Genomic DNA, 15,332 nt, shown 5'->3' with positions numbered 1-15,332 from the left:
GTGGAACACGAGGTCCTCAACCGGGGACCAGAAATTTCGGCTTGCCATTTCTTCTTTCACCTGCCTGAAACGACCTGCCTGAGTCCGAGTACACATACAGCATGTTTCAGAAAGTTAGTGAGAAAAATTCACGTGCAAGTGTAACGCTCATCGAAATAAGCAAAAAAGACATAACAAAAATACATGCAAATATCGACGAATATCCACGTTTCGGAATTATACAATTTTCATCAGAGAAACAGACATCATCTACTTGGAGATATTAAACGCAGGCTGCGGATGTTCATGCAAAATCAAATCTCTGTGTTCAGAGATAATAAAAAGATGGAACCTAAGCAGAAATTCATTTTACCTTAAATATCATAATGAGTGTTACACTTTGAGTATTCGATATATTTTTGCATTTTATATAATTATTATTATTATTGATATTTTATTGATTTATTATTGATATTATTATTAATGATATTTCAAAGATTTATTTACTTGTTGTTACTAATTATATTTATTAAGACTGTCTTGCTTGTTTCGGCGGGCGATACGAGGCGGAAAAATTTAGCACAAAATCCCTGAAACGTCCTGTATAGAGAAGCGTGAATCAGCAAACGTACGAAACATAGTACGACGTTTCTTACGCGTAATCGGTGTGTACGCAAGGTGCGAATCTCGGCCACGATAAGAAAACGTAGCCGAGGACCGGAAACGGGCGCAGCCGGAAGCGATCATCGACGTTTGTATATTTCAAGCAATGTGAACTGATGCTCCGCTGAGATAACGGGAATTAAACGCGAACGAGATAATAGCCACGATATATCAAGCCTTGGCGAAACTGTTAAACATCATCAGTGGATAAATCACATTGTCCTCTGTCGTATCGTTTCTTTCGAAATTCCGACCTTTTCGAATTCTGTTGCTTTCCAGCTCGGACAAGGGAAACAATTTCTATTGAATTGTTAAATTACGAAATTGAAGAATTGAACTCTCTGTACGGGACGTGCGAATGTCAGCTACGTTTTTCCTCTAAGTAGAATCGCGTCTCTTTATACGTTGGTGGACGTATGAAATTATCAAGTTGCTCGTTGAAAAGATTCAAAAGCAACCTGCCACTTTTATTTCTACGAAGAAGCATTGTAACTCTCGCAAGTACCATTTCGAGAAAAAAGGAAAGTTGGCAGCGCAACTTGCAGCGGGGAAAATTCCCAACTGTGTAAAAAATAATCAAATTCATGGCTGAAAGTAAAGTAAGATTTCATACTTCTTTTAAAGTACATTTGCCAGAGACAATTAATGCGAAACGTGGAACGTGAGAACGCGGAAAATTCATCGGGAGCGGGGTGACGCGAGTAAAAACTGGCAAAGTTTGCTTGGCGTCACGAGCGAAGAAGAGAAAAAAATTGGCCAATAAACACGCGCCGGCCTCGATTTTTCCTCCTTGGTCGTCTGTTGTTGCGCAACCGTAAATCCTTGACGAGCCCGCGTTTTCTCATTTAGCAGCGCCAACTTACCGCTTCGCGTCTAATTGATCCTTCACAGATAACCAACACCAACTTGTTGCAACGATCTATCGATCGCCTCTTTTCGTCGATATTCTCTATATTTTCTTCTTCCTTTTTTTATTCAGCTTAGAAGGATTTTAAGCTTAACGCTGTTTGCTCAGCGAGAAAATATTTAGTTGCCTTCCGGATCGATCCTTTCGTTTCTGTAAATGTTTTCTCTCTCGTAGTAAATAGCAGAAGAATGTTTCTTAGTGTTTGTTTGAGGACAAACCAAGTTGACTGCGGCGTTTTAGGTTGATTAGTTGAAGAATAGTAATTCGTAAAGAGAGTGTAAGATTGGAACTTGGAGTTCTCGTGTGTATTTTTATTTGAAAGTTAGAATTTAAAGGTGTAAAACCTTGCAAAGGATTTATAAAATGTCGTAAGTAAAAGAAGCTAAGTATTATAATATTTTATAATTAAAACAAATCTCTATTTAGATTTCATATACTTCGATCATTTAATCGTATGACTATAAATTATAGGATTGCAGATATTATTCGTAAAATTTGTAGAAATATTCGAGAAAAACTCAAAGACGATGTACTTGTCGTTTACCAATTAACACGAGTCATTTTGTCTCGATTCTTTTCGATTATTTGGCAGAAAAATCTAGAGATTCTAATTAACAAAAATCACCTATACGTTGGCGTGTAACATTTGAAAATTTGCAAATCACTTTCTAAGAATAACATTTTGCTCCCGTAATAGGAAATTGCTTTATTTGTTTCTATTTTACTGCTCGTACAACATTACGGTGACCTGTTTCGCAGAGAGGCAAAACAAAGCTGGAGAAATATCAAGCAAACAATGCTATCGTAATGGGTGTTTAACGTTTTCCAAGGGAAAGTAATTAGCAAATATCACGAGTAGGTAACTCGAGGCGTTCATTACGTGGACCTTAAACGATGAGATATTCTGCCTGTCGCGATCAAGACACATTGTCCTCGTAGTTAGCGCGCTTTCTTTCGTTTGCCGATGAGGTTTTCGCTCATCATCAATTTCCAGGTTCCCACTATACTCTGGTACTCTCATTGTTTTATTTATTCTTTTATCAAAATGAATAAAACATGAATAAAAATGTTAATGGATTTCAGCGAAGAATAGATTTTCCTCGATGGCGTTGAAAACAACAATTCAAGAAATAAGAAAGTCCATCTAAATTGATAATAGTTGCTTGGAGATTAGTTAGCTCATTGAAATTTGAAATTCAAATGAATCTTTTCATATACGTGTTTAGAATTACTCGTTGGAAAAGGAATAAATATAAAATTACAAGGCGAATGATATCACTCTGGTCAGAAACTGTAAAATCACAGACACATCGGTAAACAATAGTTACAAATCTCCAGATATCAAAATATTTTCGCGGATTTGGCATCTTGCGTCGAGCAACAGACGGATAAATTACAAACAAATATTTGTAACTGTTAAGTAATTTCCGATCGAACGATCGAAACGAAGGACAAATATTTACGTAAACGGAGGAAATAGATTCGAAACGGGACTAAATTAAAATTCTGATTCAAAAATTCCTCTGGAGGGCCTGGATGTTCTAATTCATAACAAAGAGACGAGGAAGAATCGATGCGGGAAAGCGGATAAAAACGAGTTGTCATTATTATTCGTGGTACGGTGTGCACGCATACGATTCGCGGCAAAAAGAAACTGCGAACGGAACGCGATTCAATCGAAACGAGTCGCGCGTGAAACAGCCACTGGACTGTGTAAAACGTACACGAATTGTATTTCACGTAACCACCGCGAGAAAAGAGGCATTTCGTTCTAGCAATCGGAAAAATAACGAAATAGATCGATAATGGAAGAATGATCATCGGTACGTTATGCATGCGAGAGTGAAAAGAGAAAAAAGTAGAGAAAAATGAATGCTTTTCCTTGGAGCTCCGAATCAAAGCGTTACACAGGCTATAATTACATAATCAGTTTTTGTTCAGACATCGACCAATCCACTGTGCGTTGTATACGTTTCACGATCGATTATGCAACAAGGATGGACCGTTACGCTCATTGGTTCGTTAACGTGCTCGTTATTTCTACATTAAAGTCTTCATCGTTAATATGTAAATTATACAGTGTAAAGTGCACTGATGGTCGGATGTAAAGATAACCGTAATTAACGTTTTCACGCTTTACATGTTAAGAAGTTAAATCTAGAATTGTTTTCGGAGAATTTTTCAGCCGTTTTTTAGAAGACGATATTGGAAACAATAATAACGATTGAAATGAGTAGCTTCGTTCCTAAATTCCAGTTTAATTTTAGACCGATTCTAAGGAGAATTATGTACTTTTTATACTCAGAATTGTGTATATGAGTACATGTGAAATTTGCGTTATACATTTTCTCTGTACCAAACACTCGTCTATTATCGAACATACAATTATATCATACGCTCATTTCTCTTGTCGATTATAATTCTGTTTTGCAGTAGATCTACAGCGTTTTCTCTCCTGTTTTACTTTTTAAACTTCCTGTTTTCTCTCACCATAAATATGCATATAGCAGAGTTTTTAGGATCCCCAGATATAGTAGTTGGACTTGAGTTCAAAGTGTCCAAAACTTCTCTCTCTAGAAATAATATTACCAGATTTATATACATGCTAATAGCACTTCAAAATACGCAATTACTTAGAATACAACGATCGCATTTTCCATTCCTATCTGAGAATTCTACTTCTTACCAAACCTTACTTAGTTCCTTTTTGCTTCTGACATATGAACACGACCCATTCACGCCAAGAATATTCAATCTGCGCTTCTTTTTTACAGAATAATTACTACCATCTCCATTCTAGATCTTCTCACAATAATGACACATTTCCGGCAAAATTCTCTTCGCCAGAAGCTTCAGTAGCCACCTCGAGCAACTAGAATCGCCCTCACACATTTTACACGTCCAATCGCAATCGCTGATGAAAATAAATTTCCAAGCACGAGCGTATTGAGACTAATCGAGTTTGGTTCGGCTGACGCGAAATAGAAGAAGCTCGCCTGGTCTCGTTGGCGGTGGTACTACTTTAAGGGAGCCATGAAAATTTGATTCGACAGTGGAAACTTGAGCGTTTGCTCGGTTAACGCGGAGCACACGATCGCTGTTGATTCACGATGGGCAAGCTTCTATCGCGTTTAATAACTTTATCGTCCGGTAATCCGTCGACGGTGGATCGTGGAACGAGAGGTTACTCGAAAACTAGTTTATAACCGTGGATGGTTCACGGTATCGGGAATTTAAATAACTGATTATCGTGAGCGCACGTCGAGCACGGCCGCGCGTGCACGCGCGTGACGTGGATTTATCATGGTACATCGGACGCGGGGACGCCGCTCTAATTTGGAATTCCAGACACGCAGATATGTGTGTAATTGCTAATTAACCGAGTGACGGTCCCTCGTAGTTGGATGATATACACGCGGCGACGTGACCAGCCTGCTGGCAAAAAGTTGCAACGAGCTATGCTGATGTACAGAAGCTCACGATAGTTGACGAACACTTTTATGAATATATTATGTATGTTATACGAAGCATTTTGAAATTTCATTAACTGCGTTATGCGACTCGATTATTATGCAACCATATTGACAAAGTTTGAAACAAGTTTGAACATATAATAATACAATAAAAAGAAAATACATATGCGGTGCAAGTATATAAATATTTAGCATAAATATTTAGCAAAATATTTAGTATAAATATTCATTACTCATTGTTAATGGAGTTATCTTTAATATTTATCATACTTTTAAGATAGCTACTCGTAACTAGTGTATTAGTTATTTTTACCAAATATGTAGTCGCAGTAAATATCTTGTAACTTCTAAATACATTTTCAGATTGATTTCAAAGTTTACCAATATAATCATAAAGTACTGTTTCAAGTTTCGAGCAGAGACAGATTTTTCAATTGTTCCTTGATTTAAGAGAAAACAATATTTACTACACACCATGATTGCCCTTATTACAAAGTGTAGATTAGATATAGTAAGTGCATTATATATTTGTAATACTAGTATTATTCATTAATAGTATTCGTATCCATAGATTCAAGAATTCAGATTCGATTACTGATAAATTATAAATGGTAACTTTGAAATGATACATTATACATACATATATTGAACTACTTATCTAGCACCATCAAAATTACATGACACATTAAAATTACACATACAAAATACGAACATAACACATCACATATTCTATGTTCTGCTTTTACATTCCTCATTTATCATTAAAATAGACCACATATATTACAAAGCACCGTCTGTATATCTTCATATATGTATACAGAAAAAAAAAAAAAAAACAAATTGAAAGTAAAAGCTAATATTTCTCCCTGGTTTTATTTTCCTTTTTTGTTCTTTTCATTTTATCGCTGTCCTATATTTCTGTTCAATTAAATCATCCACAGATGCATCATCCAGTTGGTCAATAAATAAATGTATCAAGAAAGATCAATATAAATGAGAGAATATTTATCCACATACCCGATGCATGCAACGCACGAAAACCCGATCCAAAGAGGACTTGGAGTCCTGAGCCTTCGTGGTCTTCTCCTTACACCAAGCCTGTCCCATTTTTCTTCCTGTCCAGCTATTATCTCGACCGCTCCTCCCGCCACGTGCTTTGCTCTCCTCTCCTTGTTTCTTCCTCGACAGAACCGCCGCGTCGCTTCTCTCACCGATAAGGCCGGATAATGTAGGCCATCTTAAGACCCGTTCCTCGTGACCTGCCACAACCAACACGTCTCTCACGCGTCTCCCAACGAGCGAGTAAGCGACCGCTCCACTGAGATACGTTGGTCGACCCTGAAAAATTTCACAAAAGTATCATATTTACTTAGATTCTTGGATCGAGATACGAGCGAATTAACGAATTATCAGTTATTACAGCTTTGAGAGATTTGTTAATCTCTGAATCTTTGTACTTTTGAATTTCTAAATTTGTAAACTTTGAGAGCTCAAAATTTTCAAACATTCACTTTTCAAGCTTTCAGACTTTCCAAAATATTCAAAGTACTCAAATTCCAGAGATTTCGGATTCTTAACTTACTGACTTGCCAAATTTCTAAAGTTCAAAACTGCCAAGCTTCCAAAATATTGAATTACGTTCCTACGTTATAATTAAGTTCCTACGTTCCCAAGTTGCCAAGTTCCTAAATTCCTAAATCCTCGTTGGTAAATCCTCTTATTCGCTGGCTCTCAAATTCCCAATAAAATCAACTATCGAATAAACAAATTTCTGAGATTCTGATAAATTTGCAAAAATTTTCTCAAGCTTGATAAATTTACAATATGAACATTCTTCGACTGAGATTATTATGAAATTTACAAATATCCAAGCTGTTGGATACTAATTCAACTAGCTAGATGTATTGTAGTTGATCCAAAATCGATTAATCTCAAGGTCACCCCGATCCATCCAAGAATCAGCTCACTAATAATCTCTAAGCCTCGAAGCCTGGAAGCTTAGCTTGATCAATACTGATCTATGGTATTCGGCCAGTAATGTATGGATCCCCGTGATATCGTGGAGAACACGATTTACTGCTTTGAGTGGTTTGCGCAACGCATACGAAGATATCTTCCTTTTCCCCTTAATGGACTCTGTATTCTCAGTCCAAAATGCTTAGGCAAGCATCAACATTCTCAGGAAAAAGAACTTATATAACGCTAGAACCATCGACTTTAACTTAACTAAAATACACAGCGTTAAATATGTTATAGTAAATATTAATAAATAATTGGTAATTGGAAAAACAAAAAATCTACCACTAATCTTAATAGATAAAACAGCAGCAAAAAATAAGAAAAACTGTCCATCATTGAAGAATCATTGCAAGACAAAGTAACATTCCAAGAGCAACGATACATCAATGAGACTAAGCAGGTCTGAATTTCAATATAATACCAAGGTGCATGCGCACGCCCAGGTATTCGAACCAGACTCGTATTCAATCTTTTCCCGGATGGTTGACCTTCTACCCACTATGATCATCCGAAGAATGTTAGAACACACCCCTTAACGGTGCATTAGCAAGTCCATCGTCACTATACAACGCTCCTTATTCTCTTCTTACAATGCTCTAACCCCTTGTTCTCGCTATATTCCCAGCTGAAACCGCCAGACCAACAAAAATCGATGATTCGGTAGAATAATTCGCGAATAAACGCCGCTCGTAAAACGATTCGAGTGTTACCTTTCGTCGTGCATCGGAGCAAGAGTGAACCGATAGCGTGAAATTACCAACGAAGGTAAGATGGAGCTTTGTGTTTGCGAAAAGTAAGAAACTGAATTAATGGGATGTTATATAGCTAGAGAATTCTCCTTTGAATAATTGGTTTGAAGTGATGTTGAGATGAGGGCGATAAAAGATATTCAAGAGAGACTTCTGTAAAAGACAAGACTGTAAGATGAAAATAAAGAATAAAACGTTCAAGGCCTTGTATATTAGTTGTTAATATTTGAAATATTATATAAAAGCTAGCGAGTTTCTTCTAATTGTAGCTTTAATTTTGTTCGTGTTTTGCATGATTCTCGAAAATGAATTTTGTTATATAATACATAATGTCTGTAACGTTATGTTACATTATTCCTGTAGCCTATCACCACACATTATCATCACCTGACGCTACCTATTATTACAACAATAGATTATAGTGTGTCTGTAATTTTGAGTCTATGAATGTTTATTTAAAATTCTTCCATTGAGACTGTATGAGGTATATTCGTGACTGAGAAGTATATTCCTATTGGCGTACCATCTGATGTAGCTGAAAGGTCAGCAACCTGCATTGTAGTTGCATTAGAATCTCTCCATTAGTGTTTCTTATATTTAAATGCGAGTACAGATCAGTATCTACTAGAATTTTAAAAATATATTTTCTCAGTTTAGTAAATTATTTAGATAAGAAGATTATATAAGATAAAATTTGCGATATTTTAATTCATTATTTGTAATGCAAAGCAGAAGATTCTAAATACCATTTAGAAAACGGTATTCCATCTTTCACGCGAGGCACGTAAATCGATAGAAATTCCTGTTTCAGCGATAATTCAAAGCGGTTTTATCCAATCTAATCATCGCTATAACTAAAACACATAAGAACTTTCACAGACTCAAAAATTCAAAGATTCAATTGAAACCTACAGAACCAAGCATATGTATAAACTTTCAATTAATTTCCACGATAACAAAAAATATACGAACATAATTCATAAGAAATTATGCAAAGCACAAAAATAAAAACCTTCAAAAAATTGTAAAATACTAATGTTCATTAAAAAATATATAAAATACTAATATTGCTTAAAAGAACAATTTCCTGCAGAAACATAGCGAGTAGATGGAAATTTAGAGGCACATGGACACTGGTTTTGCACCGCAACGTCCGCACCATGAATGGACAGGCAAGTGGGCCCGCAATGGGAACACACACGTGCGTGGAACAGCACCTACGACATGGTGTGGTCGCGTCACCGCGTGTACACGAGAATCGGTGAATAAGCGCGCGATTGTGTGCAACGCATAATCATGTTATTATACGCGACTCTTGTTCCCGTGGACTTGTTTCTTGCTTTTCTCCGGTGTTCACTGTTCTCTGCATGTTATTTATCAGTGTCATCAGATCCTGACGGTCCGTCGGTCAACGTTTAACGCGTCGTTAACACGCAGTGTTAACCGTGTCGCTTAAATAATACGATTATCGATGCTCTATTAAACCTATATAACGTCGTACAGTTCCAGAGTTACATAGTTATGTAATTACATATATTTTCTACATTTTATTCTATTTTCTTATCATTGAATTATTATATCTTTCTACTTCGTTATTACATTAACATCATGGAGGAACATCAACATACATGGAGGAACTTTTCGGAAAAACGATCTATAAGATAAAATGGTGATTTAAGTAAGTTGTTTTGGAAGTTTTAATTCTAATTGTTTTAACAAAGAAAGGTACGTAACGAAATTTTATAAAATAATGAAAATGAAGATGTTAATTGTCCTTTACTTTTGCAAATTATCAGACACGTACCGTATTATTTAAATATTCCATCGAAGGATGTAAACTACTCGAAACGGTTAACAGGTTATTGCGTAATTTGACTCGTTCTAGTTTTTTCAAGTCGACTTTATCGCAGAGACCACGTGAAGCAATGTTCCAGACAGCGAATAGAGAGTCCGAGGTTGCGTAAACGCCATGTTGTCTTTAACGTGCCATGCGCGGGACCATGCAAATCGCTTGGAACTATCGTATCTGCATTTAATCTCTGTAGTTCTTGGAACTTCAAAATTTTGGATTTAACGTTTCATTATTATTACGCTACCTTCGCTCGTTTATCTTTATTTAACGTAACTCTGAATGTGAATCTAGAGCACATTTTACAGCTAGTCTAAATTGCACTTTCAATGAAATATAAGTTTACGGAACTTGTTAAACATTAATATAATCGTAATTTTGAAATATTCTGTGATAAAAATAAACATTGTTAAATAAAAGTTGAAGCTATTTCGAATTACAATATATGGTACTATATTTTTTCTTTAATATATATGCTATATAGACATATTTTTTTTGGTTACGTTTATGTGTATATTTAATATAATATACTTCATATATCTATTAAAAAATTACAAATATTTCTGATCCATTCTTTGAATAAAATATCTACGAAAGAAGATCAAATATTCTAAAGCAACTTTTTCACTTCAAAATTTTATCAAAGTTCTAAACTTCGTCGATCCTTATACATTTAACCTTAAATCTTTATTCGAAGTTATGATTCTGCCACTTACATAAAAATTAGTTTCAGAATTCAAAATTATCACTATTTTTCTTTAAAGTCAAGCATGTTAAAGTACCTTTCTTCATTACGTTACAAAATTCTGCCAAACTTCCTTAACCTCGCGGCATTAACCTTAAACCTCCACAAGCGTTACAATTAGACGTGCAAAAGTTGATTCTATTCATTTGCAGCTTCTTGTCCCTAACTTCGTTGAAACCAGCACGAAACGAGGAGGCACGCAAAGAACAAACATAAATTAAGCACACGCGAATAACGCGAGATATCCAAACACTCTAGCGGTCTCCACGCGCGTGGTCGCGTTCGCAATTACACGCAAATAAAGGAAAGTAGGAAGGAACCGCGAAACAACGCCGCGGTCGCACTTTCTAACTCCTCCGAATCGTGCATCGAGAGTTTGCACCTGTATAAACAGTCGCAGCACGAATACGATGTAACCCGATCGTAAATTAAAGCACTAACGATACGTATTGCTCTGGCCGCACCCAACGCTATATACATATGTATGTAAAAACTTAACCTATACTTGATGATCTGTTCTATCAAATAGACCTGTTGTATTAAATTTATCTTAGTCAAATTTAACATATACTTGTTAATCTATTGACAGAGGAATATGTTTTAATTCGTCTATAATTAGGTAATAATTAGGACAATAATTTAGGTATATAATTAAGTAATAATTTAGGTAACTTAAACATCACCTATCTTCCTATTTTCATGTTTGTTACAAATATATCATGTTTACATTTGCAAGAATTCCTAAGCTAACTGAAATTGATTTGTCTCTATATGATTTCATAATTTTAGAAATTCTTGATTAGAGAACGATTCGACTAATGAGTTAAAAATTTAGACATATATACACATAGGTGTCAAAGAGATAGGAAGTAACAAGAAACAATATTCTGAGTTCATATCATATAGCCTTGAAAGAAGCTTTAGATCCTTATCTAGCTAGAAATATCTCAAATTATATATATATATACTTGTTTTGACGCATGAAACGTATGAACATTAGCTTGTCGTTGATTTTACGATCGTGCTATATTATTTTCCGCGAACTATAGACGCGAATCATGAGAAACAAGAAGTCGATAGTATAAATCGAGTACATCGAGCAGGATTTTTAATATTCAGCAATGAGTCTGTTATGCAACCGTGATTCGTCGGCAACGAAACGCGTCCAACCGTGATCTCATCACCGTTCCGCGAAAAGACTGTAAATATTTTATAGAGACTGCTCGAAATACTGATGGTTGCTGGTAAGAAGGTTATTATAGGTATACAATCGCGAGTTTACGACTTATGGGTGCGTTTTTAGTGAGAAAAATTCCTATCGAGAATATTTAGTATATACATAATTTATAAATGAGATAACCTAACTAGGAATTTTGTAAATGTATTTGTTACGTACAAAGTACAAAGATATATACATAGTTCTATATGTATAGATGTACAATTAAAGGTTAGATGAAAATAGAATCGCGATTGCAAGCATAACAAGTCTTACGTATATATCAGCATTTAGAATTTGCATGCAGAGTATTTGTATTCAAACACCTTGACACGCCCAGAGATTCAATAACTATATTTAAAATAGAAAGAAAGGAAGTTTTACAACTTCACGTGGACCACTCCTTTTAATAGAAGGTGTTCTAATATGTATACAATATGTGCTTCAGAATTTGAATAAATACATTTTACAATGCTAATAATTATTTCTATTTGTAGTAATAATAACGTAACAGTAACTTAAATAGACTAAGCACATAGACTATACTATTCTCCATAATAAAATATACTACACACTTCAGAAAGACTCAACTCTATAAACTTAACCCAATCATTGCTCTAACCCATAATCATAAACATCAGCATTCCAAAGAAGAATTCAAATCTACAAATCTATCCCAAGCAGTGTCATTTCCCATAACCATAAATATCATTTATCGTAGAAGGACTCAACTCGACAATCCTAATCCAAGCATTACCATTTCCCATAACAATAAATATCACCGATCCCAAAAAGAAGAATCTCAACTCTATAAAACGTAACCCCTAAAAGGTACCATTTGCCATAACAGTAAATATCATGCATCCTTAGATTTCACCTGACTAAAACAAAAGCATCATATAAGATAGGAATTCAACCTAGAAAACCCTAGAGAACCGCGCGAAGCATCCGAACTACGCCTTGCCGCAGTCTGGACGTGAATTCAAGTTCAGCCAGACCAGAGATAAAGTGTCAGTTGAACCTGACACCGGGACTCGCTCAATCTAAACGGAATTCGATCACGAACAAGATCAACCTTCCAAACCTAGCCCAAACTCGATCCAACGTTCCCAGACTACGCCTCAAGCACGTACCTTTTCCTCTGACCCTCAATATCCAACCAGATAGTTCCCGCCAGCAATCACTGAATTCCTCGGTATGTTTGAAACAACACTTCAGCTTCCGATCTTTTAACTTAATACTCCCATAAGTAAACTGCGGATTTTTATGCATATTCATATTTTTGTGAATATAATGAAAAAAGTAGAACGTCCAAAGAAAATTATTTTACTTACCAAGTATCATAGGAAGCACTATATTTTGAGTTGTTTATGTATTCTTTCATATTATGTACATTCTATATAATTTTACAATTTCAAATTTCCTATAAATGCATAAAAATCCTCAGTTTAATCATAAAATATATAGATAGAGATATATATAAGACACTGTATGAATGATATTCACAGGATCGACAACGCGATCGCGATCCTTTAGACGAGGCGAGTACGCGCGCGCAGCTGCCTGGCTGCAGGGCAACTGGTACCGTACTGGTACCAGTCGGTCAGACGTACGGCACCGTGAGTACGCGGACACGGTGCATGCCGGACAGGTTGTGTGTATCGTTCGGCGTAGATGGTCAGGTGGTATGCGGCCGTGGCGCGCTGTGGCGCGATACTGTGGACCCGGCTTAAGGCTTTCTAACCGCAGCCTCAGAGCTACATACACTGTGCTCCTCTCGTTCGTTAACTGAAAGACAAGTTGCAGAGATAACAAGTTGATACATGTATAACTACCTACATAGGATCAGAAGCCGATTTCGACAAGGTTATGATACAGAGTGAATACGTTTTCTGACGAACTCAATACGTTAAAGCAATCAAATATATATATATAGATTCTGTATAAATATAGATTCTTATGAATGTATGCAATTCGACCTTCGGATGTTTTGTTCAGAATGCAACTTCATTAAAATATCCATAGCTTTAAACATACTAATTTTAATTTGATATAATATTAGTTTGGTACTGATTCAAGAAGAATCGATATCGATAATTGATACCGAGTATGTAGAATTTCGATACGTATCGATATTCCCTATTGTGTACTTTGGTATCGAATTAATCAAATATCGTTAATGGTATCGGTATCGATTCGATTGCTGCTTAGTATAAAAGCAACTATATATCTGCGTACATATACCTTCGCTCAAAAATCTTGATTAAAATTACAAGTGAATCTTATTGTGATTATAATTCATACTGTAAATGACAAAAAAAGATATGCTACTAACACATCAACAATTTTGTGCAAAATGTAAGGCAAAATTTATGATCTATCTCAAGTATCAGAGTTCTATTAAATAAGACTTTTGAGCGGGAATGAAGTGTATATGCGTATGAAATTAAAGTACGTAGTGTCATTGTCAATACTACTTTTAAGTTAACCAACAAGAGGATCACCCGTTATACCGCATCACAATCGTCGTCATCCTCGTCGTTGTCGAAGAAATCGCTACTCGTCCACCTCCACGTTTCTTCTCTGCATCTTTGGGTAAGTACATATCTTCCTTTCCTTTCCACGTGTCCCTCATGCTGACCCCTTCTCCGCGCATCGTTTCAGTAGAAGGGGCAGAGTAAAGTTAATGCCCAACAACAGGAATCCAGCTCAGGTGTGGCCGAGTTCCTTCTTTCTTCTCCATCCAGGAGATGTTTGTTGTCATCCCCATGCTCGTTTTGGCGTTTTCGGATTTTCGGTGACTCTCGAGGTTAGGTTGCGTAGGCCTGCCTTTTTAACCACTATGTCTAAGATGACGTAACGCTTTCGTTAGGTTAGGAAGAGGAGGATTAAACGACTATATATTAGATTATGGATTAGAAGGAGATAGAGAGAAGAGATATTTGTTGGAGATTCAATTTGTAATGGTAAGTGGAGACGCTGGGAAATTTATTAACTGGTTTCAAAGGGGTGCTATTAATAGCGTGATTAGATATGTTGGAGTCATATTTTGTAAAAATAAGAAACTTAATTTTAATGGTCTCCTCGGATCTATGACTTGAAAAGAACGTTATACCTCAATACATATTATTAAAGTATAGATAGTTTTACAAGGAATATATATATACAAGGACATTAATATTCTCGAAAATAAAGGAGTTGAATATATATAAATGTTTTTGTAACAAAAGGTTTTCAATATATATCTGAAGATATATACATTCATATTTGCAGCAGTTTTTATAATGCATTTATCAAAGTTGAATTGATAACAGAATTATAGGGATATTCAAGATGACTCAGTAAATGAAATAATGAAATTCTAACAATTTTATTACAGTACTTTTTAGTATTCAACACATGTATATATCATAGAAAATTACTTTTTATATAATGTAATTTAAGCCACAGTATTCACATGTTAGTCTCTGTAGATAAAAAATATTTCATAAAAAAAAATGGAATTCAACTAATACATACCAAACTACAGAACAGAACCTCCTTCTCCAACATCTATTTAAAAAGTTTTTCTAATAAGAGACACATTCCACGATGCACCTGGCGGTATGCAACATTACAACGCACTACGTTTAGAGGTTGCGTGTCTTCAGGCGCTGCAACGCTCCGCGCGAATAAAACTAATTAAAATGCATTAGTTGATACTTCAAATTAAACCCTCCTTCGTGCATCTTA

At 35.6% G+C, this 15,332-nt stretch overlaps 1 protein-coding gene across 5 annotated transcripts in view; it reads right to left on the bottom strand.

Moving 5' to 3' along the window:
* Window positions 1–13,309, bottom strand: part of LOC122569728 — a 54,251-nt gene extending 40,942 nt beyond the window's left edge. For 2 of the 5 annotated variants that reach the window (XM_043731242.1, XM_043731243.1), the window contains exons 1-2: window positions 9,595–9,630; window positions 6,040–6,360 (exon numbers count right to left, since the gene is read on the bottom strand). In XM_043731242.1, the coding sequence (XP_043587177.1) occupies window positions 6,040–6,360; window positions 9,595–9,615 (342 nt within the window). In that variant the 5' untranslated portion in view covers window positions 9,616–9,630. Of the gene's footprint in view, window positions 1–6,039; window positions 6,361–9,594; window positions 9,631–12,733; window positions 12,855–12,934 lie in introns of those variants that run through there. The other 3 variants (XM_043731244.1, XM_043731245.1, XM_043731246.1) reach the window with 3 other exon arrangements.
* Window positions 13,310–15,332: the final 2,023 nt, after the last annotated feature.

The sequence above is a fragment of the Bombus pyrosoma genome, linkage group LG7, assembly GCF_014825855.1.
Source record: "Bombus pyrosoma isolate SC7728 linkage group LG7, ASM1482585v1, whole genome shotgun sequence".
Classification (NCBI taxonomy): Eukaryota; Metazoa; Arthropoda; class Insecta; order Hymenoptera; family Apidae; genus Bombus; species Bombus pyrosoma.
Note: the sequence above shows the minus strand (reverse complement) of the source record. Positions and strands in the feature narration are given on the sequence as shown.